The 25,608-nt window shown below is 44.1% G+C and overlaps 1 protein-coding gene across 12 annotated transcripts in view; it reads left to right on the top strand.

Annotated features, from left to right (window-relative positions):
* The window catches only part of LOC133516323 (ankyrin repeat domain-containing protein 17-like), a 54,850-nt gene that overhangs the window by 7,271 nt on the left and 21,971 nt on the right, over positions 1-25,608 (top strand). For 5 of the 12 annotated variants that reach the window (XM_061849208.1, XM_061849210.1, XM_061849201.1 and 2 more), the window contains exons 3-27: positions 7,170-7,335; positions 8,302-8,557; positions 8,964-9,185; positions 9,523-9,789; positions 10,499-10,652; positions 11,601-11,811; positions 12,843-13,056; positions 13,342-13,582; positions 14,351-14,554; positions 15,592-15,800; positions 16,791-16,878; positions 17,160-17,219; positions 18,316-18,407; positions 18,694-18,807; positions 19,033-19,242; positions 19,716-19,841; positions 20,234-20,404; positions 20,837-20,997; positions 21,367-21,478; positions 21,640-21,858; positions 22,427-22,699; positions 23,389-23,557; positions 24,161-24,398; positions 24,816-24,948; positions 25,090-25,190. In XM_061849208.1, coding sequence (XP_061705192.1) covers positions 7,170-7,335; positions 8,302-8,557; positions 8,964-9,185; positions 9,523-9,789; positions 10,499-10,652; positions 11,601-11,811; positions 12,843-13,056; positions 13,342-13,582; positions 14,351-14,554; positions 15,592-15,800; positions 16,791-16,878; positions 17,160-17,219; positions 18,316-18,407; positions 18,694-18,807; positions 19,033-19,242; positions 19,716-19,841; positions 20,234-20,404; positions 20,837-20,997; positions 21,367-21,478; positions 21,640-21,858; positions 22,427-22,699; positions 23,389-23,557; positions 24,161-24,398; positions 24,816-24,948; positions 25,090-25,190 — 4,411 coding nt within the window. The remainder of the gene's footprint in view (positions 1-7,169; positions 7,336-8,301; positions 8,558-8,963; positions 9,186-9,522; positions 9,790-10,498; positions 10,653-11,600; positions 11,812-12,842; positions 13,057-13,341; positions 13,583-14,350; positions 14,555-15,591; positions 15,801-16,790; positions 16,879-17,159; positions 17,220-18,315; positions 18,408-18,693; positions 18,808-19,032; positions 19,243-19,715; positions 19,842-20,233; positions 20,405-20,836; positions 20,998-21,366; positions 21,479-21,639; positions 21,859-22,426; positions 22,700-23,388; positions 23,558-24,160; positions 24,399-24,815; positions 24,949-25,089; positions 25,191-25,608) is intronic. The other 7 variants (XM_061849202.1, XM_061849204.1, XM_061849205.1 and 4 more) reach the window with 7 other exon arrangements.

Raw genomic sequence — 25,608 nt, 5'->3', positions numbered from 1 at the left:
TGAATTTTCTCCAGATTTCATTCCGCATACGTTACATATCCAAAACATTGGAAACGGATTGCCTTTTTACACACAACAACACAAAAGCGTTTTTATTCCTTTTGAATGTATACCTAATCTGTGCTATGGTTTTAGTATGTAGGCGTGCCTAATATCTGTTATGCGTTTGCCCAACTATCCCTTATTTTGACAAGGCTCGTGTTCATACACGGCTGTCAATGGAATAATTTCAAGATGGGCTGGCGTTATATTGCAAGATCAAGTATCGATGCCCACCAATCATTAATGACACCATTGTACTGTACGCAATTGAATGTAGGTAAGTTCTTAACGTTCCAGTGCATTTCGCCCGCTCCACTCCTAAAGAATTTAATTTCACTATTTTGCCCTTTTTAGTTCTACACTTTGTTAGCGAAACCAGAAAAGTTACAGAGCTGTTAAACCAAAGTTTTGAATGAGTATTTTTGTGTGCATGTTTTAGTTGAGCATAACTATGTGAGGATTTGGGATTTGTGAAGTTGTCAAAGTTGGAGAAATTATTTAATAATTTCGTCGTTGCGCTTGCCAAATCTGATACATGCACTATTTAATTAAGAAATTTAATAGCATACTTGTAAGTTATTGCTAGGTAAGCTCGGCGACGATTTCCTATTAAATGCCTATTAACGAAAGAAGTGGACTAAAATTGCTTATTAGGCATTCGATATAATCTATAAACTCTCTTAACTTCCCATTATCAAACCCCGCTTCAAAAACGCGTGAATGAACCATGATTGGCTCCCTCAGTCCTGTGTGTTAGTACTAATTAACGCTGAATAAAACGGCTAATGAGCCCATGTGACCCGTAGTTCTTCGCTCAATCGGTGATCGATAGACAATCCCTGGATTTACATATCTGCCCGCTTTAATGTATTTATTAACCGTCGTCAATCGTCAATATTCGTATAGAACGCTTGTCGCGATGCAAAAAATTGTTTCCAATCAAAAAGCGCCGCTATATCAGTTGCCAGTAAGAACCATTTCTAATTGCATCGCCTTATTGAAAACCACCGAGGTAGTTTAGCCTGAGAACGTCACAAATAGAGAAACTGCCTCATAAGTCTTATGCGATTTGTTAGTTCCGCGCCGTGTTTCCCCGCGGCGACGGACGTTATGTGACTGCCTGATCGAAACATCAATTTAAATGTTTGACGTATTTTTGATTTCGTCCAATGTTTGTGGAATGTTTTAGAGTTTATCCTAGAATAGTGTGATCGAGTATTATTGCACAGGTTGAAAGCGACAAAATCCAGCAGGAGCAGTAGACGAACTTTATTAAGTAACTGATTGATTATAATATAATATAGGTATATCAGAATCCTACTGTCATACACTTCCAATCTCCATTTCTCTTATAATTGAAATATTTCTGCCATTGAGCCTTCACATCCAATCTCATCGAAATCAGTTTGGTTTAGTGGTTTAATGTCTTGATGGCCGTGGCATTTTCGAAAAGCCGCTAGAAAATTTAATAAACAAATCCGTTTCGTTGAATTTGTGTGTAAATAATCGAATTGATAAGAAATCCACGTGCAGACTGTGCTAGTGGATCGATAATTATTCATTGTTATTGTCCATTGGGTTATAAATATAATACGGACTTGGTGAATATAATTGCCCTTATTTAAGTTGTCAAAACAAGTTCAGCGTCCACTCGCCCGATTTGGGCAGGTGTCCCACCGCAAGCGATTAGCGAGAAACTAGAAACGGAAGAGATGGTATTAAAGAGTTTTCACTGGCAGTGTTGCCTGCCAGCGATCAGTGATTAATATTATATAACTTTTATTTACAAGGGTACATTATTCGTCAACTTAACGCCAAACAACAACAACTTTTGAATACGACATCTCTGTCTGTGTTGGAAACGTTAAAATGTTTCATGACCAATCTAATATATTTGGTGTGCTACAGGTAGTTAAAATCTATTTGACACAAGATTTATATTTATCAGCGATTGCCAGTGCGGCCCGCAATACATTTGTGAAGCAGTTTTTAAGCATTAGTTACTCTTCCATACCTTATTATTATAGTTTCGCTTTCATATCGACTGTGAAACAGCTACCTTGTGCGGCATAACATTTGCTGGGCCGTTACTGACATTTGCCGTTGGACAGGCAAATTGAATGTTACCGCTGTTACTTCATGGTATTTGAGTACACAGAGTGGAAATTAGCACGAATCAGGGCGGCAACAAAGAATTGCCAATTTTTTTTTGCATTTGTGTCAAATTGGAAAATGTATAAGCGTTAAAGGATTATCTCGCTATTATACTATTTTGTATACTATAATCTACACTCTATCCACTAGTACTAGACTTACCCCGTTAGTTACTAATCCCGCTTTGATGACCACTTTGTAATAACGGCTGTACACCCTCGTCGAGAGACCCTGAGACAGACCGAGAACGGGTATGTAAATACTGCTCCCTTCTCGTCTCGTCTTAGCCTTCTCCGATTGGGTCGTTTTCTTTCCGAGATTCCCGACGAGTGTGCAGCAGGCATAATAATGCGAGGCACATGAAGCTTGGCCCCGAAACGCGGTCCCGCTCAAACAGTATCACCGGGCTAGGGGTCGTGGGGTTGGGTAACGATCGCTAGCGAAGAGCTGGCCAACTACAGCTGCAAGGTCGTTCCCCAACGACGACGATTGACCTCCTCACATCGGTGGAGAGCGACGCAGCCACAGCCGTCATAACCGAAAGGCCGAGACGGCCTTTCATACCCCCCTTCAGGGAGGTACTGATAGCCATCCAGTCACATGAAGCTTGTAAAAAATTGTTTGAATACGCATAGCGTGGCTATGCACCGCTGTGGGATTGTACAAATATCTCTTTTAATACAAACATATTTCAAAAACTTTCAGTAAATGTAATCTGGGATTTTCAGAACAAAACAGGGGATTTTTTGGCTGCGACATGTTTGATTTGACACGCTTTATTCGAATACATAAAGATACTAAGTATGTGAATCGTGAAAACTTAAAATCTGATCCCCTTACTCATGAAATTTAACAAACCTTAGTTATAAAATTGTATTCTAATTTCTAATGAACACAAATGCCAAAGTAACAAATTAGTAGCTATTTATGTACGTTTGTGAAAAACGCCATAACAGGCGACAGAGTGGCACATGGTTGCACCTATGAGTCGTAAGTCGGCGGGTTCCCACGGCCCGCCCGCACAGAACGTGATCAGCCCCAATTAATGTATCTCTCAAACGAATTACCACTTGACTATTCTTGAATGCATTTTCGCATTGTGTATTATTTTGATCGAAGTACCAAGGTGGGCGAGACGTAAAAAGGATGGAAAGCCCTGATTTATAGCGTAATCTATCTATTATAATATCATTGTTCGCTTCCTAGAATTTATAAATGATTTCCCAGCGCAGTTAAATTAAAATATAATGAAAAACTGAGCACATAAAAGCTCTTAGCTTAGTTCATGACGTTATCATCGGTCGACTAACTTACACTTACACGGCCAGTGTTATCAGACTTCAGGAATCATCGCTGGATAAATTTGTCGTGGTAGGAATGCGGCATTTTATAATATAAAAACCGGCCAAGTGCGAGTCGGACTCGCGCACGAAGGGTTCCGTACCATTATTTATAAAAACCGCAAAAAAAATATGTTTCTTGTATGGGAGTCCAACTTATATACTTATTTTATTTTGTTTTTAGTATTTGTTGTTATAGCGGCAACAGAAATACATCATCTGTGAAAATTTCAACTGTCTAGCTATCTCGGTTCATGAGATACAGCCTGATGTCAGACTGACGGACAGCGAAGTCTCAGTAATAGGGTCCCGTTTGACCCTTTGGGTACGGAACCCTAAAAATGAATGAATTTGTACCGACGATAGTTGTTAATTTCAGTTACTAATTGAATGAATTTCTGGTTTGGGACAACAGTCATTACTTTATTTTTTCATCTACTCATAAAATATTAAACACCTATAAACGTGTTATTTTTACTACACCTTATAGTTAAAAAATATTTGAAAATTTTGAAAATTATTTATTTCAAGAAAAAAAATACAGTAGTTTGAAAGTTTATACTTAACTGGTAACCCTATTTCTTCTCGTCCAGGTTATTGTTAGTAAAAGGCCCTAACTAGATTGAGTTCATCTCTCAACACCGGTATATCTGTTAGTATAAGCAGTCATGTATAATTTAAAGGTCTGGGTGGACGCAGTTGTTGCATACAGTAACCTAGTTTCAAAACGAAATGTGACCTAAATCTATGTTAGAAACAGATCTACCTTGTGTTTGTTCACACTTTGCAATGTTTTTATTTCGCCTTGTTTTTTTTTATAATCGTAAGATGACAATTTAAGTAAATACTTAAATTACGGCGAAATACGAGTATGAATAGTAGATTTAGCGCGTACGCTATGTATGTATGTGTGTTTATCCTCTCTATCAAATACGATATCACTTTTATAGGTACTTCATTGCGAACCTAAAAATCTTGAAGCACCTGTTTTCCTGTTACTTAGCGCGTCCGAGTTTCAAGTGACCCCTTTCCGTGACGTCACTGCGGCGCGCTAGCATCTTGATGGCGCTTCACTATTCAGCTCAATATAAATATATTACAACAGTTTCGTTGTATAGATATTGACATACAACATACAGTTTAACCTTGAAATATCATAGGTACGTTTCATCTTCGAATGTTATAAAGTTCCACTAAGAAAGAATTGTGTGAAATCAAATCCTAAGTGGTTGAAAGGTTTTAAGACGAAAGTGGAGGGAGGACCCGCGCAAAACCACCTTTTCATACAAACGTAGTCCTCATTTCCCTCTGGATATTAACATTATCGAAAATATTGTGACATAATTTGTTGTATATTAACCACAGCTTGTATATTAACACATGCCCCTACGTTTGATTTTTTTCAAATCTTTTATTATTATAGGAGTTACAAGCATTTGAAATTTTGTACGAAATTTGTTTTATAATAATACAAAAATCGAAAAAAGTCAAACGTAGGGACATAGCTATGGTTAATTTACATAAAATTATGCAAAAATATTTTACAAAATGTCCATATCCAGAGAGGAAAATGAGGACTACGCTTGTATGGAGAATCGGCCGTCCTCTTTTCTCTTAACAATATGTATGTGGACGATGTCGCAGCCGGAGACTAGTACCTATATGAATTTATACTGATGCTATTATTAATTAATATACCTCGACGATAATTACCTAGGGTAGAGTGGGGCATGTTGAGCATATTTGAGTTCACTACTTTGTTTTGCCAAAACAGTTGGTCTTAGATGAGTCGAATCTACTGAAGTCGATAGAACATGCATGAATAGATATTGATCAACTAGCCCCCTCATAAATTGCACAAATAGCCCCTGCCACGTTTTTTAGTAAATGTTAGCTTATGATAAACTGAGTAATACTTACGTTAACATAGGTATTAAAACACAATAGACAAGCAAATTTACTAAAGTATTAATGCTCATCTGATGCCTGAGAGATCTGTTAGAAGAAAATATACTACAGATAACTTTTTTTACTTTTAAGTCCGAATAAAAACAAACGAAGCATACTACTAACTGCGCCGCATGGTAACTGGTAATGGCGGATTGTGTTTCCCTCCCGCGGACCTCTCTTTTCGTCATATTGTGTTCCCGCGTCGCATGTTTTTTTTGGAGATATTTTAATCGCCCAACTTACCCGCTTGCTCAACATTCCCTTTCCAACCCTATACAACTGTGATTTACGTGCTAAGTATTCGTATCAAAATCTAGAGTGGGAGTCAATAAATCTAGTTAAGTATGTTGTATGATATGGTATGTTTATATTGCGTCTTTATTAGTTCCTTACAGTTCGAATAACTCGATTTATTGCAACCCGGTCTAGTGCTCCCCGCAAATAGCACGGAAGTTACGCGATCTTTAATTGATGATTGTCGCATAAATGCGGGTTAGAAATTTATTAACATAAACCAGGACGTACTGCGTATTTATCACCGTTAATAAGACTGTAATTGAAGAACTACATTATTTTAAAACGATATAATTTCTTCCATCTTTCTCTTGCTCCGTCAGCTGTTTTAGTCTTCCTTTCTCCCGTTTAATACGCTTTCCCGCTGAAGACATTTTCTATGTCCCATCAAATCTACTGCATCTAATGTAAATCAGATAATCCCAGTAACTGGTGCGGCGATGCACTCGATTAGACTTCCGCCCAAAGAGCAAGGTTCATAGCAGGCTACGGCTTGTTAAATCATTCACGGAGGACACATTGCATTGGCCTCAGAGCTCCATTAGTAGGAAAACAGAGTTTCCCGTGCTCTTTTGCTACTAGCCTCGTACGAAACACAAAAAGGGCCAGCCTTTAATTTTTGCTGTGGTAAAAACATTAGCGCTCACTGCATCTTTTAGAACCTGCCTTTCAGACTAGATCAAATGCCAAAACAGACCAAGGATTAGGTGTAGAACAATCTTATAAAATGATTATTGACGTCTCCTCGTGACACACCATATTGTGTAATAAGTAGTAACAGAAAGTAGGTTTCACTATGACAATTGACTACACAGCATAGGTCTGTGCTATTAGCCCTAAGCCTTAACCCTACGGGTACGGACGAATACCTAATTGAGTGTTTACGAATAGAACAGTCTAGTATTTATTTATTTGTCATTCAATATTATAATAAATGAAATTTTAGTATTAATTGAAATGGTTCATTATTGTTATTAATAAATTGTATTTAATGTAATTTCTGACACAATGATTGTATTGTTTAAGAATAATAAATGAATGCGACGAGCAATGCTTTAAATTACCCTGGCGATTTCATGTCTAATTGTGACTGCAGCATATATTTAACCAGAACAAAACTGACGTTTATAATAACGCTTTGGTCTCTTGTCAAGAAACTGAATACTTTCCTATACTATGTATTTCCATACAATGTGATGCTGTACGTAGTATGCGGCGTCCACCGAAGACCATGGTCTAGCCGCCCAGAAGTATATAAAAACGCATTCCATTTTAAATCTTTATTTTGAGAGATTGAAGTTGCATTTCCTTTGATAAGTTTTGATTTGTAGACGGCTTGAGGTCACAGGTGTTATTGTATATGTGAGTAAGCAGAGCTTGTTTCCGCAGGCATCGGCAAGTTGTCGGGCGAGGGCAAACACCTGGCGGACCCGGAGGTGCTCCGGAGACTGACGTCGTCGGTGTCGTGCGCGCTCGACGAGGCGGCGGCGGCGCTCACGCGCATGCGCAGCGACCAGCCGCCGCCCCACCACCGCCACCACCACCAGGACAAGCCGTTAGTATACAAACTGCTACCACTTGATTGTCGAGGGGTCTCAAAACTAGCAAGCAGTCGGGCGAGGGTAAGTACGAGGAGGTGCTCGGGCAACTGACGTCGGTTGTCGTGCGCGTTTAATGAGGCGGCGGCGGCGCTCACGCGCATTCGTATTGTGCGCAATCCCATGCAGCCAAACTTTCAATCATGCTCTAGAACTCTAGACAACTATCTACTCACCAACCATCCAGCGTTATAGATTGCCATTGCCGATATGCTGTGCAATACTATACAACGATGATGACGTGTGGATAACGGTGTAAGTCATCGTAGTTCTTAATTCATTTCTTTACACCCACAAACATCAGAACAGACGATAAGATCAAGTAAAAATACAATACATATATTGTATTCTTATAAAAGTCATGCAAAAGCTGATATATAACACATTAACCGTCCATGGTCATGGTGATAGGACATCACTATTTTAAGTAGAGTCTAGAGTAACAATATAAGTATTCTTAAAATTCTACTACATTCTATAGGTAACTCACGCCGTAATATTTTACTTTAGTTGAGGGGCCTCAATACTGGCAAGCTGTAGTAGCGGTACCGGGCGAAGGTAAACACTGGAGGACAGTTTACATTTTACCAGCAAACAAAAACATACAAATTACAGAATCGACTACACTATACGACTTATTTTATGTGATATAGTTTTTTCGTACACTACACGCTACAGACCATTGGAACGTCGTAACTTGCAAGTATGTGACGTGCACATGTGATGATAATCCGAGATTGAGCCGATACGCGCCTTCGCTTCTCGACCGTTCGCGGTCGAGTCTCACGACTTCCCGATCGGCCCGATCGAGGCGGGGCGCGGCCGTGATTCGTGAAGCTTTGATCTTATCTGAAAACATACTTTCAAAAGTAACAATTGAAGAATAAAAACTTCATATTGTATAGTTTATTGATTTGTTTCAGCACCCAATGCGGTTCAACGGCAACGGGAACGACGCCAACCACGACGACGAGCGCGGAAGGCGCGCCGTCGCTGGCGGAGGCTTGTTCGGACGGCGACGTGGGCACGGTCCGCAAGCTGCTCACGGAGGGCCGCTCGGTGCACGAGACCACGGAGGAGGGCGAGTCGCTCCTGTCCCTTGCATGCTCCGCGGGCTATTATGAGCTCGCGCAGGTGCTGCTAGCCATGCATGCTAGTGTTGAAGACCGGGGGATCAAGGTGAGACAGTAAACTACTTTGCTATACACTTTTAAATTACGGTTGTCACTGATGACATGAATCTTTCAGAACGGCGCAGACGAGACATTTGTTTGCGGCGCATTCAGTTTAGTATGCAGACGCTTGGACGCTCGGCGGCGGCTATTACTGTAGGAACACGCAATCAGCTGTGATGTTACGTAGACTAACGGTCGCGACAGTGCATACGTTGGCTAGAGGAAAACTAATGTCACCTAGAGTTATGAAGTTATAGATATAGCAGTAGATTGGTTATACCAGGGGATGAAAGGCACCCATTTCTGACGAAATGTTTTGTCGCACTTAAACAATGAACCACTTTCAAAACATGAGAAATGAAAAATAAATAATTTCCAACCGTAACAGTGTTGAATGTGTTTGCTCTTAGGGTGACTGCACGCCCCTGATGGAGGCGGCGAGCGCGGGGCACGTGGACATCGTGCGGCTGCTGGTGGCGCACGGCGCGGACGTGAACGCTGTGTCGGGCTCCGGCAACACGCCGCTCATGTACGCCTGCGCCGGCGGCCACGAGGAGTGCGTGTCCGCGCTGCTCGACAACGGCGCCAACGTCGAGGACCACAACGAGAACGGACACACGCCGCTCATGGAGGTAACATCACACTATCAGTTCATTACGGTACTTGGATTTTTCTCATTCTGACTGTCTCTACCGCTCCCGCAAAACCGTCGTATGTTTCGTTTGGTCAGTGACCTGCCTTACAGTACGTTTACCTGTACGTGCATTGTGCGTGGTCAGGGTAACCGCTCTAAACAGGTGTCCTCTTTAACATAAAGGTGCTAATATTTCAAGCTCTGTGAATCACCATGCCTATGAACCAAATGAGAAATTCCTTTAGTTGGATAGTTTTCATAACTTAATCACCACCTGAATATACTTCTATACAATAAATACAATACCAACAAAATTCCGATGTTTCGTCCAACAGGCCGCATCCGCTGGCCACGTGGGAGTCGCCAAGATCCTCCTAAAGCACGGTGCCGGCATCAACACCCACTCGAACGAGTTCAAAGAGTCCGCGCTAACGCTCGCCTGCTACAAGGGCCACCTCGACATGGTGCGGTTCCTGCTGGCCGCGGGCGCCGACCGCGAGCACAAGACCGACGAGATGCACACGGCGCTGATGGAGGCCAGTATGGACGGCCACGTCGAGGTCGCGAGGCTGCTGCTCGACTCGGGTGCACAGGTTAGTTCAGTGAGTAACTAGTTTAGAGTCCGCTAACGCTCGCCTGCTACAAGGACTAGCTCGAAGGTGTGATTCCTGCTGGTTGCGGGCGCTGACCGCGACTACAGTCGGGCGCTGATGGAAGTCAGTATGGATATGGATGGTCACGACGAGACCGCGAGATTGCTGCTAGACTCTGGTATACAAGTTAGTTTAATGAGTTTAAAATATTCACTGCCAACGTTTTCGTAGCGTTAAGCTCGTAGCCGATGACGGCGTTTTCGTGCTTTGTGGAGGAAAGCGAGTACGAACAGAATACCCGTCGAGCGGGTTCCTGGCACTCAATGTGTTAATGAGTTGTGTTTTATTTATTTGCACTTTAATTCTCAGGCAATTTAATGGGCGTGTGTAATTATTGGGTATCTAAGGCAAAAGACTAGAAGAGAGGAAAAGGGAATGAACGGGTTTAGCATGCAGGTACACCGGGTATCGATTACCAGTGCGTCATATCCACAATCTTGACTATTTTGTAATAGAAGTGTCACCTGTTGGCTCTGACTCTGGTGCGTCTATAAATGTTTCGTAACGTCGGGTTTTACCTTTCCTGTCGTTAAGATGCAATTAGGAATCGTCCTTATCAAGAGTCTAAAAACTACATATATTTTTAAAAACCGTAGTGAGAAAGTTTTTCTAACTTTTCTAATTCTTAAGTTGACACGCTTTGTTTATCGGCCGACAGGTCAACATGCCCACGGACAGCTTCGAGTCGCCACTAACACTAGCGGCGTGCGGCGGGCACGTGGAGCTGGCCATGCTGCTGCTGGAGCGCGGCGCCAACATCGAGGAGGTCAACGACGAGGGCTACACGCCGCTCATGGAGGCTGCCAGGGAGGGTGGGTTTCCGGTTATAAAATAACCTAGTTTATGTTGATGTTTAAAAATCAGGGCAGCTGTGAACGTCACGAATAAATGTATTTTATCTTTAGTCAAAACAGACAACAGACTGCAAACAAGTTTTTATGCTTGCGACTACGACACTTACCTCTGCAGCTTTCTGTACATACATACATATGAACTTATGGGGGTCCAGACAGGAGGAGTCAAGTGTAAACAGCGGTATAGTCAGTTAAATAATGAACATTTATTGAAATGTATCGTCGTCTTATATACTATTCCTAAACCTACGAAAAAATAGAAAGATAGGTATCTTAGACCTACAGAATCTAATCTACCCTTTGACGTAAATCGCACCTCTCTAGAGTGCGATGGCATATCTTCTATCCCGCTCACAATCGCCGGTTGCATGAAGTGGGTAGTAGAAAATACAGCAATTCAGGACTACCGCAGAGAATGTCGCTTGCGAGAGTAGCACGCCCTGTCTTCCATCTCGCTCCAACCGCTGCATAAATACGTGCGCGCCGCCTGCGCGCGCCTCAGTTGCGTCCGGCCGTCGATGCGAACGCATGTCCCATAAACTTGGTTTCTATAATTAATTATTAGCATTGTGTTTCAAAGTTTTTGAGTGTAAAATAGATGAGATAATAGTACATTACGATACAAGTGCGAAAAATCGGAAATTCGAAACGAGTGGCGATAAATTAAAACACGACCGAAGGGAGTGTTTTAAATTGACACGAGTTGCGAATTACTTATTCGCACATGTTTCGTACAACGTTTTACAGTACATATGGCCCTTTAATTGTTCGACACAGTAACGTAATATGCTAATTTTCGCACTAGTGCAGTAAAGTAGTACCATATGTACTGTAAATATTAATTTTATTTCTGTACCTTTGCTGTTAGGTATTCTGTATTGAAATATGTCTGTATGTATATATCAGGGCACGAGGAGATGGTAGCGCTACTGCTCGGGCAGGGCGCCGCCATCAACGCGCAGACGGACGAGACGCAGGAGACGGCGCTGACGCTGGCGTGCTGCGGCGGCTTCCTGGAGGTCGCCGACTTCCTCATCAAGGCGGGCGCCGACGCCGAGCTCGGCGCCTCCACGCCGCTCATGGAGGCCAGCCAGGAGGGCCACCTCGAGCTCGTGCGGTGACTCTTACTTTATACTAATAAAAATACATTGTTTTGTGTGAATGCAGGTTATAAATAGTGACAAGTTGACAACATTATGCTCCATGTACATTCCGCCTCATGGTCATGCTAACTTATTTACATTAGTAATTTTATTCTAAGCTTGATTCTAGATGCAGTTAAATAATAAAGATTAACCCCCTTATTTATAAAACTAAACAACTTCTTACAAACCTGTTGATTTTTGTTTCGTTCTAACAAACAGAAATGTTAAAATGACGGATAAGATGTTTATGAATACCGCCATAGACGTTCTACGGGTGCATCAACTAAATTAAATTTAAATAAATGATGTCGTTATTACCTAGTCAGGCCGCCATTAAGACGCAGATCAAAAAAACGCACGATAAGGCACTTCGCAAACCGTCTCGGAATAGCTTACTTTCTCTTCAAGATGGACGCCGACGACACTAGTATATATGTTTTACTATTATTAAACTGTTGCCACTGATATTACGCCTTGATTAATTTGTATGCAAAATCCTACGTGATAAAATAGTTATTTACGATACAAGTGCAGAAAATAGGAAATTCGCAACGAGTGGTGATAAATTAAAACACGAGTTGCGAATTACCTATTCGCACGTGTATCGTACAACATTTTACAGTACATATGGCTCTTTTAAGTTTCGACACATACACGTGCGGGAAAGTAGCACCATATGTACTGTAATAGTACATTACGATACAAGTGCGAAAAATAGGAAATAAATTTACAGTACATATGGTGCTACTTTACCGCACTAGTGCGAAAATTAGCATATTACGTTACTGTGTCGAACATTTAAAGGGCCATATGTACTGTAAAACGTTGTACGATACATGTGCGAATAGGTAAATCGCAACTCGTGTCGATTTAAAAACACTCCCTTCGGTCGTGTTTTAATATATCGCCACTCGTTTCGAATTTTCTATTTTTCGCACTTGTATCGTAATGTACTATTATCGCACGTTAGATCACCCAGTTTGAAGTAGTCGTTTTGGCGCAGGTACCTGCTGAACGCGGGCGCGGACGTGCACGCCCAGACGCAGACGGGCGACACGGCGCTGACGTACGCGTGCGAGAACGGGCACACGGACGTGGCCGACCTGCTGCTGCGCGCCGGCGCCGAGCTCGAGCACGAGAGCGAGGGCGGCCGCACGCCGCTCATGAAGGCGTGCCGCGCCGGCCACGTCTGCACCGTGCAGTTCCTCGTGGGCAAGGTATGCCTGCCCGTCACTCGCACTGGGAGTGTCATCTACTGTTCTAAACTCGCATCTTAGGGCCACGACGGCTAGGACGGGGCAACCCTTCAGTAATAGTACAATACTATAGAGGACGGGAAACGGAAGGGTTGCAGGCCAAGTAGATATAGACGGTCGAGCGTAGTGAAGTCTGAGAGGGATACGCGGCCGGCAACATAAAAAACCTATAAGCAAAATTTTGCAAACTTAAGAAAGTGAAGAATGCGGATAAGCTGAAAGCGTAATGTAACGTTTGTTATACAGGGCGCCGACGTAAACCGTGTGACGGCGAACGGCGACCACACCCCCCTGTCCCTGGCCTGCGCGGGCGGGCACGCGGACGTGGTGAAGTTCCTGCTGGCGTGCGACGCGGACCCCTTCCGCAAGCTCAAGGACAACTCCACCACGCTCATCGAGGCGGCCAAGGGCGGCCACACCGCCGTCGTGCAGCTGCTGCTCGACTACCCGCACTCCGTCATGCTCTCCAGGAGCGAGACAGGTGATTGTAAGCTATACTTTTTATTTATAATCAAGAAATAGAGAGCATTATGTATGCAGATAAGATGAAAGATGATGAAGATGTAAGATATTAGAAACAAACGTGCGGAATATCGGTTGATGAATGGGCACGGCAGCCGGCAGCTTATAAAACGATTTCGCGATGTAGGACCTTCGTAAACGCAGCGCATCTTAGGAGCAAGGGAGTTCTGGTAACTCTACTCACCTCCAAAATAACTGTTTTCATCTACTATCTGTAAAGTTATGGTTAAAATGAATAACTGCAATGGTTGGGTTAACTATCCCGCACCAGTAGCCTTTGCACGAGTGCACCGCGGCAGTATCTAATTCGTAAGATAGACCAGTCTCTTTCTAATTATTACAATAAAAAAAAAGACGGGCCTGTCTATACTCTGTATCTTTAGGTATTTAAAAAAATGTAAACAAAATCTACCCTCAAATGGCTCATTAAGCCAGTTGAGGGTAGATGAAAACATTACATGATCAAATAATGTAGGTTTAAAGTCAGGTCGTACAGTGACAGATCCAGGCTGTTTTGTATTTGGTTGGTTAACCAATAAATATTATAACTACCCGAAAATGTACAAATTGTTTGTTTACTTTTATTTAAATACCTAAAGATACAGAGTATAGACAATCTCGCGCCCGAGCCGCCGCCGCTGCGGTGTACTCGTGCTAGGTCCGCAGTCGGATCGCTCAAAACATATGCGCCGAGGTGAAATTCCACGCTCGTATTAAATAGCGGTGTGCACAGGTGTAACCGGCGCCGCCAGCGCGGAGGACAGCAGCGGGCTGAGCGCGGCGCAGGCGGCGGCGCTGGGGCTGGCGCACGCGCCCGCGCCCGGCGCGCCCGCCGCGCGCGCGCTGCTGCCCGCGCACCCCGCCCACCCCGCGCACGTGCCGCAGCTGCCGCCCGAGATGGCCGCCGACCCCGTCATGGCCCATGCCTACATCGAAGGTAACACCACATCTCTGTCAACATGCGAGAACTAAGGTTCCGGCGCGGGCTCCTGCACTTCTGTTCGAGAATCGAGTGGCCGCGATCCCGTCATTGCTTATACCCGCATCGAACGTAAGAGAACTTTTCTATTCATGTGTAAGAAACACACGCTAGATATAAATTTCATTTCAATAAAGAAGACAAAGAAAGTGACCCGTCGGAAAGAAAGAGTCTGCGAAAACTTTTAAATCCTTATTGGCAGTGTCTAATTTTAACATAACGAGTACTTAGCACTAGCTCTGTCACATCCACAGTTTCGGCCAGGCTCAAAAAGGGCTGGAACCACACTGTTTAAGCCTAAACTAAGCACATAGGCAAGACTCCTTTTTTCGCACTTTATATTTTTAGATTACACACTCGGTAATAAGAGTTCCAAACCCGGCATTATGGATGTGGGCATGAGGGCCGCCAACCTAAAATGGGACTGGGCGGGGCACGTCTGCCCAATGCACTCGGAGCGCTGGGCCATAGCAACAGGCTGGATCCCACAGGATGGAGCTCGGGGACCAAAACGGAGATGGCGGGACGACCTAAACACATGTTGTAAAATGTGGCGAGACTGTGCATTGGATAGGACCAAAAGGCTGGAAGGAGGGTAGGCCTTTGCCCAGCAGTGGGATACTCTTACAGGCTTGAAAAAAAAAAAGATTATATGCAGGTTACATTTAGTTTACGTCTCTCTGTAAAATCCTTTTTTCAAAAATTCCTTGATAAACAAAATTCGGTGATCGCTACTTAGACCCTTATAGGGAGCGTGCATGAACTGTAGGAGGCAGCACAGGAGCCGTCAGATTTTTGGCGCGAAGCGTAAATTTGATGTTTATTGTTTCGATGTAGCCCACAAGATGGCAGAACCTACTATGCACAAGAAAACACGTGACGTGTAAATGTGCATGTTTATGGTTCCGATTCAGGCCACAAGATGGCAGACCCTCCAACGCGCACGGTCCCTATAGAGAGGTAGTTGAAATGTCACTAATGTTTCTCACTTCCAGGTTGGCGCATGTCAGCGAAAGTTGACGGCAGCGGCGCCCCTGCCGGCGCGGGCGCGGGTGCGGGAGCGGGCGCGGCGGCGGGCACGGGCGCGGGCGCGGGAGCGGGCGCGGCGGCGGGCGGCAAGCACAAGTGCGCGCGCAAGCAGCGCGCCGCGCCGCCCCACCCCGACCACCACCTGCCGCCGCCGCCCGACATCCTCGACGACCCGGTGCGTGCACTACACATACACCCTACACTGTACTCACGCGCACAATATAGCGTGGCCCGACTACACCTACACCTCCTGCACCGACCAGCTAATAACATCAGCCCAGCGAACCGAAATAGATTTATATATATATATTATTTTTCAATGAGAAATACTGTATTCATAGCATAGAAAAAATAATTATATCAAGGCTCTTTAATTACTAAAAAAAAACTGGTTATCTATTTGAGAATCACGCATTATAACCTTGCTATGCTAAGACTAAATTTAGCTTGGACTTATTCATATTTAAAAAGGCCTGCACAAACCGGCGGCCGCGCAGCGCAGATCACTTTAAATTTATTATAATAATAAAGCCATTTATTTCCCATCACACAAGTTATTTACTAAACTATTGATTTGTTTCATCATTGTTTTCTTGGATAGGAGCCCCTGTCTAGGCCTCCTCCAGTTTTCTCTGTCTTTAGCGTGGTTTATCCACTCCTCAGCTGTAACTATGATGTAATTGCTCCATCATTTATCAATGTATGTATATTCTTTCCTATTTCAATTACATTCAAGTATAAATTTGAGACCGACCTCGGAGCATCAAGGAGGATTGTTACTCCGCGGCACTGAGGCGGACGCTAGAGGATACGCATCCTAGAGGATAGGCATCCTCCGGTGTGCACCGAGGCCTCCCGAGTGCGCCGGGGCAGCGGGGCTGCGAGAGGGGAAGGCTTGGCGCACCTAGGCGGACGACGGGGATGAACTCGTGAGATGTAATCCCTTTTTGGTAGAGTACACGCAGCGACATCCCCTCCCCCGTCATGCGTCGAAGTGCTCCCTGATGTGCGCGGTAAGGCGCGGGGATTTACCTCGTCGGTGTGCGCTGGGCTGCGTTTGCGCAGCCCTTTAGTAGTCTCAATCTTATCAAGCAATCTTATACCTTAATTAATTTAAATTATCTATTAAAACAATTAAAAATATTTACCCGTTAATCTCTTTCAGAGGACGACTGAAGCCCTGGCGAGTCAACCTCGCAACGAATCACTGCCAGAGACTGAAAGGAACCTACTCGAATTAGCCGATAACCACGGTCAGTACAAAACTCAATTAGCATAGTGGCACCAATATAGTCGATAAAGTTTCGTCTGTTTAAATTTTGCTTCAGAGAGTACAGACGTTTAACTAAAATTTTGTTTTTTTTTTCAATTATTACCACAAAGTGCAGGTAATAGATAGTCTGTATGTATGTATGTAACCACCTGCCGGGTATAGACAGAGATCATTTATTATAGAAAGTCAGTAAAACACCGCGGAAGAAATAATGTAAGCACACCGAACAAGCATATAAAGGCTTGATATGTTGTTGTAAAGGTCCCCCGACGCTTGCGACGTCGGCGCTCCACGCGTTGGACCTACAGTTCTGCGCGCAAGGCAAGTTGCTCACCCGACATTAACATCCACACCCGCCTGTGCACTAATGCTCGACCACACGAACCGATCTTATTCAGGCGTCTTCGTTAAAGCTGATTTAGCTAATGAAATGCTCACTGGTACCAGCAACTGGCAACGTCTAAATCATCTTTAGAAAAAGAGAAATAATGGCACAATAAAGTAATGGCATGTATGTTTCGTTGTTCAATAAATTAGATGTGGACGTTGATTGGCAATGTATTTCAGCTACTAATATGATTATTTCTCTTCATGTGCAAAAAAATTAAAGCAATAAAATTGGAGCGTGGTTTGGATAAATCAGGATAATTTAAAAAAAACTTTTTTATGTATTTTACCCTGATTTATTACAAGCATCATTTTATGTCGTGTTTTCAATCATCAATTATCTCCAGCTTTCATGATTTGGTTTGACGTGAAGGTGTTTGTCTAATATTTTCCTTCTTTTTTTGGTATGCTCGTTTTTGTGTTTTGTTTGAAGCAATAACTAGCTAACGTCATCTAATATGTGCACTCAAGCATTCTACAATCTGTGAAAACTGCTATGTATCACTTCATTTACATTCTTCACATAGTCCATAAAATAATAATAAACATAACCCAACCTGACACAAATATAATACGTAATACATAGCTATATTATACAAGCATTGGCTAAGAGTGTAAATACGCCAAATCCATTTAAGACATTTTGTACCTATTTTTAGTGGTATTACCAAAATTAGTTAATTTAAGAAATGGATTTAGTGGGTTTACATTCTTCAATGTAAAAACTTGCATAAAAACGGAAGAAGTAGGTGATGGATATTGTGATAGATATTCCCAATCAGCCACTATTTAATAAGGGATGCTGTGTTTTCTACGTCATCGTAGCTTGGTAGACTTTTCATGAAATAAAGCTCAGCTTTTTAGCAAGTGCAAGTTACCTTTGATATCTCAATTTTGGAATAAGGTATCGGTTTTTTGTTAATTATTTTGTTACCATTCGTTATTGGGCCGAAATATTTAAATGAGATCTTAAAAGCTTAGATATATAAGCCAGTGCCGGTCCAGTATATAAGATGTTGTCCCCTCGCAGGTGTGACGACCGTGTACCGGCCCACCACGCCGCCCTACCCGCCGCCGCAGCAGATATTCCCCACGCAGCAGCTCGCGCCTAACCTTACCCAGGTCAGTCATATTTTACGTACACAAATTTTCTTTCCTTTACAATCTACAGTGCTTGGCACCGACTGTTTTTGAAAATGTTTGCAGGTATGATTCGGCTCATAAATTGACCTGTGAATGCGAAAATAAAGTGAACTCGTTACATTGTGAAAGCCAGATTTCACGACTGAGGTTTGTTCACGGGGGACATCCTTAGATATCCCTACACCCCCCGCAGTGTAATAATAATAACTCGTTGTATAATTGCCACAATATGATTGAGATAGAAGAAAATTCGATTATCTTCTAGAGCGATCCAATACAAGAACGGCCGCGAATGAAGCCGACGCGTAAATGTGCCAAGTTTGGTTGCAAGTTTCTTCGCATGGACGCGCTCAGAAAGCTTGGTCAACATATTACTGAAGTATGCCAATTGTTCACGTATATACTCATGTAATAAATAGTTGGATTATGATAGAAAGACATATAACTATTGTCAGAGTGTAGCTAAATCACAGTAATAGTCTAAACGGTAATATTAAGAACATAGGTTTATTTTAACATCACTTAAGAGTATCTAACACATAGATTTTTTAATGCACCAAGAAGACGTACATTTTCGAGACGGGTCAATTTTTTATTTTTTTAGCAACAGCAACTACAGGAGTTACAACAACAACAGCTCCAACAGTTGGCAGCGCAGCAGGCCCAGCAACAACAACAACAAACGCAGCAACAGCAGCAAACGCAGCAACCGCCTCAACAGACGCAGCAGAAGAAACTGCAGCAACCCCAACAGCCCCAACCCCTTCAGCAGTATTCGCAGGAACTGCAGAGGCCTGAAGCGTATGCGCCACAGGTGTGTATCTTGTTATGTCGTACAAATACTGTTTGTTTTGTTGTGTTATGTTTATTTTCAATAATTGGGAAAATGGGCGCTATAATGTAATTGGAAATCAAAAAAACGTACAGCGGGGAGCGGCATCGGTAGCGCCGAGTCAAGCGTCAAGAGCAGTTTGTAAACGCTCAGTCTTCGATTCCACAACGGCAGTATTTTGTAGTAATCGAGAGACCAGCAAAATAATAGCAGGAGTTAAATCTGAATGCGATATTACCCCCGAGCTAAGAAACGACACAAAATATAATACGTATACAAGGCCGTAAATACTATAGTACCTGTGCGCACGTATGTGTGTGGTTAAGGTGTTGTACACAAACTACATGCTCTCCGGGCGTGCACGGTCGGAGCGTGCGAGTTGTGACCTAGGCGGTACAGCGGTCAGGCACTGATGTTATCTGTAAATGTAATGTGGTTTGTTGGTGTCGCTGCAGGCGGGCGCGGACGGCTGCGGCGCGGTGGAGGCGCGCGAGCTGGGCGCGGTGCTGGCCTACCTGCAGCGCGAGGTGCCCTCGCTCGTGGCGCTCCCGCCCAACGAGCTGCGCTCCCTGGTGCTGCAGGTTATTATAACACGACCACGTCGCTCTCGCAGCCAACTCAGGCCATCCCGATTTCTATCGACTTCAAGTCCATTCATTTATCGTCACCTAATTTTACAAATTTTTGAAGGAGAGACTTCATTTAGAAGAATTTATCAATAAAAATGTTTTACCAAATTGATGAAATTATGTTGACTACTTACTTTTGCCCGTTTTTGATCAGATTGTACATATTTGTTACCAAGTCCACATTGCCTCGACTCATAGTTTGTGGGCACATCTTTACACTGGCAAAAACTTGGTGGTAACTAGTGGAAATATCCAAAGTGTACAGGTTGACTGTTAGGGTACTCGCTCATATCACTAGTCAGATAACATGTAATATTCTCGTCGTGATGCGTGGACGGTTACAGGTTATGCAGCAGAAGTCGCACGAGATCTTCTCGAGCAAGTGCGCGGAGGCGGAGGCGGAGGTGGAGGAGGAGGGCGAGGAGCGGCAGGCGCGGCAGCTGCTGGCCGTGGCCGAGCAGGCGCTCGGCGCCGACTGGGCGCGCCCGCACCACCACCACCACGGCGACCAGGCGGTCAGTGCCGAACATTACTTCTACCAGATATTTATAAACTAAACTCGATCATGTTATAAAAGGAAAGCTCTTGAAAATTTACTTGCGCGCCAGCATTATGCCATGTAGAGTTCTGTCAGCATCAGAGGTACAGAAAGTAATATCTAACAGAAATTTGTGACCTTTGCAGCTGTACGTAAAGTGGCCAAATATATAAGCATTGTTTCGATATATTTGGCGACTTAAGCCGTCGCTGTCTATTTGATGTTCTGTCTAAGTGTACACGAGACAAAGAAATGATCGAGTTTCCTCCCGCCTTTAGACCTTTACATCTTATCTTCGCCTTCAGAATAATAATTAAACACTATGATATCTGCCGATGCAGGATACTAGGGCTATGCGTGACCGTATTGAATGAATGTCCATCTACAATAATTGTTACTGTGCACACAGGTGAGCAACGGCTGCCAGTACCGTGTGCGCGGCATCTCGCCGCTGGACCCCACGCTGGAGCACGAGCCGGCGGAGCGCGAGCCGCAGTTCGCGGCGCCGCCGCCCGCGCCCGCGCACCCGCACCCGCACCCGCACCCGGCCCAGCCCGCCGACGACTACCGGTGAGATGGCACGACATTCAATTATCATCTTTAACATTAATAACCTCCGTCAAAATTAATCAACGCCGTTTAGTGAGTTGAAACTTATCTTAACAGTTACACACATACAGAAACAGACAAATTCCACACGATGTCGCAGATAGACACATATACAACAGGTAAAACTTATAACACCCCTCTTTTTCCATCGAAGGACAAATGAATGTGAGCTGTAAATGTCTATAATCAATTATACTGTCATCTTTTGTGTATTGTCCTGTTGTTGTTTGGTTAGCTATTTACCCCAAATTAACGCGTTTGGTGTCAGTGAAACTAAACGTGTTGTAAAAGTTCTCCGGTCCTTAGATTCTGACATGTAATATTCCGCAGGTCGGCGACGTTCGTGCCGCCGCACACGCCCGCGGTGACGCAATCCGCGCAGCCGCAGCCCGCCCAACCCCACTCTAAGCGGGAGCACCCCACCACTGGAGTCAAGAAAAAGGTACTTAACCAAATACCTCTTTGATGAATGTTACGAACCGAAAGTAATGGTCCATCGACATCTCTTAAAGAGGCCTACGTCGAATCGAAACTCGCATAGTGATTTGGCGGGATACATGTATGTTTGTTACCGTTTAGCTAACATAATGTGGTCTCCCTCAGGGGCGGTTCGCGGGCGGGTCGCGGGCGCGCGGCGGCGACGCGTTCGGCACGGCCACGCCGCCGCAGCCCGCGCCGGCCGCCTACTCCGCCATGGACGTGGACGGCGAGACCGACTCCAACCACGACACCGCGCTCACGCTCGCCTGCGCCGGCGGCCACGAGGACCTGGTCGAGCTGCTGCTCAGCCGCGGCGCCGACATCGAGCACCGCGACAAGAAGGTACTCTACACTTTTTAGATTCAATGTCTAGAGCGGTTTAAATTCCTTAATACGTTCGAATTTCCGTGTCATGTTTGTGATTTATACTCTGCCTCCTTTTTAAATATTTATTTGTGCAATAAGAGAGGAAAGTTAGTTTTTCTTGCGAGTGTTGATTTTGAGTCCCGAGTAAGTGAAAGATGCTATAATTCTATAATTTCGCTTCGCTCGTGATTAAAAGTTAGAATCTTGAGCGTAGCGAGGGACTCAAAAACACGGGATGTAAAATAACTTTGCTCTCGTGTGACACATACAACTTTTTACCTCAATAGTGAGAACATATTAAAGGTAAAAAAAATTCAACATCAAGTAAAGTTTTTATTAAATTAAACTAAATTAAAAAGCTACTTTGTCTCACTCCCTGGAGTGAGGAAAGTCGTACTTTCGACACTCCCTAAAGTGAGGAAAGTCGCACTTTCCACACTCCCTGCAGTGACTAAAGTATGCTTGTTCGAGCTGCTGAGGTGAAATAACAAACAGTTACTTGTGCAAAACTATCACAGGTATCGTAAACTTGTTTTGTTCCCAGGGCTTCACTCCTCTCATCCTAGCGGCGACCGCGGGACACGAGAAGATCGTGGAGATCCTCCTGAACCACGGCGCGGACATCGAGGCGCAGTCGGAGCGGACGAAGGACACGCCGCTGTCGCTGGCGTGCTCGGGCGGCCGCTACGAGGTGGTGGAGCTCATCCTCAGTCGCGGCGCCAACAAGGAGCACAGGAACGTCTCCGACTACACCCCCCTCTCGCTGGCCGCGTCCGGCGGCTACGTTAACATCATCAGGCTGCTCTTACACCACCAGGTGCGTACTACTTCAACCAAATTATACTTATGAATAAATGTCCCCGCATGCCTGCTCTGAGCAGGACCTCCGTGGTGCGACGGATAGGGCGATAAATGTCGCTACCTTTTGGTCTCGCACGGTTTGAAAGTCTGAAACCATCGACACGAAAGGAAGCAAATTGCTGAAAAGTGTTTTACATCATAAAAGGACACTTAACGAAGGATATCTAATAATTTGGCAATGGCAATTGGCATTAAAATTATGACGAACGGTCTGGCCTAGTGGGTAGTGACCCTACCTACGAAGCCGATGGTCCCGGGTTGAAATCCTGGTAAGGGCATTTATTTGTGTGATGAGCATGGATATTTGTTCCTGAGTTATGGGTGTTTTCTATGTATTTAAGTATTTATAAATATTTATATATTATATATATCGTTGTCTAAGTACCCTCAACACAAGCCTTATTGAGCTTACTGTGGGACATAGTCAATTTGTGTAATAATGTCCTATAATATTTATTTATTAACACATGGATTTAACGCGCGTAGGCTTTTAAATTACTTTTATTGAACGCATCAGCATTACATTATTATCAACGCTTTTCGATTGAAGTATCACATGAGCCGTACAACGAAACCTGAACATCACATAAATCGTTGCATTGATAAGTACAAACAAGTTCCTAACTTTAAAATGAATGTTGTCAGGCGGAGATAAACTCCCGCACGGGCTCTAAGCTCGGCATCTCACCGCTGATGTTGGCGGCGATGAACGGGCACACGGCGGCCGTGCGCCTGCTGCTGGACTGCGGCTCCGACATCAACGCGCAGATCGAGACCAATCGCAACACCGCACTCACGCTCGCCTGCTTTCAAGGTATCCTAACGTAACGGCTGCATTCATTAGATCTTTACCTCAAATAGTTCGACTGTCACTAACCAAGTTAAAAGCTCAGACGGTGTGGACGTACCATCGCCTCGATCACCACCGCTTATGGCTCTTCGACTACCCTAGTCCGAGCCCAAACATGTTGTTTATGTTTTGCGTGATGTGGCGAAACTAAAAATGCACGACTAAGGGCAGGCATAGGAAAAGGATTAATTAGATATTGTAATATACTGATCTATGAGATGGCACACGGTTTGCGTGAAGTGTGCGTGCGTGGCTCAAACATTTGGCGCACGTGCACGTCTGCACACACGCAGCCGGTGTGCTCTGGTTTTTAAAGTTCAAATTAGATTGCAATCTCGGGAAACGTGACTTGTCTTCAAATGAATCATCAAAGCTGGATAATTGGAATATATTTGGATTGTCTGCCTGTCCTGTAAAAGGGTTAACCTTCTGAGGCTGCTCGTCCGGAGAACGTAGCTAATGAGATCTTTTATTTATATAATTACATTCATTACAAAATGTGGTAATAATAGAGCATGTATTATGTGTTACATCAGTGTTAACAAGTCGGCACCATGTACTCCACAGGGCGGCACGAGGTGGTGAGCCTGCTGCTAGACCGCAAGGCGAACGTGGAGCACCGCGCGAAGACGGGGCTGACGCCGCTGATGGAGGCGGCGAGCGGCGGCTACGTGGAGGTGGGCCGCGTGCTGCTGGACAAGGGCGCCGACGTCAACGCGCCGCCCGTGCCCTCCTCGCGCGACACCGCGCTCACCATCGCCGCCGACAAGGGCCACACCAAGTTCGTCGAGCTGCTTCTGCAGAGGTCAGCGCTCTTTATACTGACCCAACGATACGAGACTAATCAATCTTCAGGGTTCAGGGACATAATCGAGACGACAACTGCCGATTCAAAAGTAAAAATTTATGGGGATCACAAATGTAACCAAAAGTGACGTGATAATTCTTCGTTTGGCGTTTTTTTACAAACCATTGTCATAACTTAGGAAATAAATAAATAAGTCTCAGACGATGTAAAAAATTCTTCATGCGCAACGACCGCTGTTAATCTTTTACAGTCATGATCAACGGTCAATCTTATCGAAATATATGACAGTGCTTTTTATCTGTTACGTATTGTCATTTATAACGGGATGTGGCGGTCAAGACATAAACATGTACAGTCATGCTTATTGCTGCTTATGCAAAGTTAGCAGAATTTGAATGTGTTTTAAATTCGTAGGCGAGCAGCGGTGGAAGTGAAAAACAAGAAAGGCAACTCCCCCCTCTGGCTGGCCGCTAACGGCGGTCACCTCGCCGTCGTCGAAATGCTATACGCGGCCAACGCGGACATCGACTCACAAGACAATAGAAAGGTAAATGCTGATATGTACTATGTTATGCTGCTATTTACACGGCCTTCTACCATAGATATTTAAATGTGATTCAATTTAAAAATGTTCCTAAGTCTGAGATCGTTAATAAACATTTGATTAACTATGCTTGTTGTCTTGCAGGTATCGTGCCTGATGGCCGCCTTCCGAAAGGGCCACACTAAAGTGGTCAAGTGGATGGTCGGTGTCGTCACGCAGTTCCCCTCTGACCAGGAAATGACGAGGTTAGTTTGAACTGGGTACGAGTGAAACTACCATACATATAAGAAATAAGGACATTTGGAACGAAGCATAATTTCAATGAGTCTCGCTGTCTCTAAATTACCCAACCACTTTACTGAGGCTGTGGCCAGGCGCGCTGTGATTGGGCAAACCGGGGGCGTCGCGATGCTAGAGAGAGGACAAGTCAATAAACTTACAGCTGTCGATATTCAATTCTGAATACTCTTTGAGTTGATACAAAAACTACTGCATTGAGTAGTACAGTCACGATCAAATATAGGGCGTCCGGTAAAATTAATGGACAATCTTCGAACTACCGACAGGGCATCTTAGGCTGGTTCAGAAACTTATAGGTCTAGTAAAAGTATTGTGGTTTTCCAGGGGCGTTTTTAAATATTTGGTGCTCGGGGCCAATTAGCT

The sequence above is a fragment of the Cydia pomonella genome, chromosome 3, assembly GCF_033807575.1.
Source record: "Cydia pomonella isolate Wapato2018A chromosome 3, ilCydPomo1, whole genome shotgun sequence".
Taxonomy (NCBI): Eukaryota; Metazoa; Arthropoda; class Insecta; order Lepidoptera; family Tortricidae; genus Cydia; species Cydia pomonella.
Note: the sequence above shows the minus strand (reverse complement) of the source record. Positions and strands in the feature narration are given on the sequence as shown.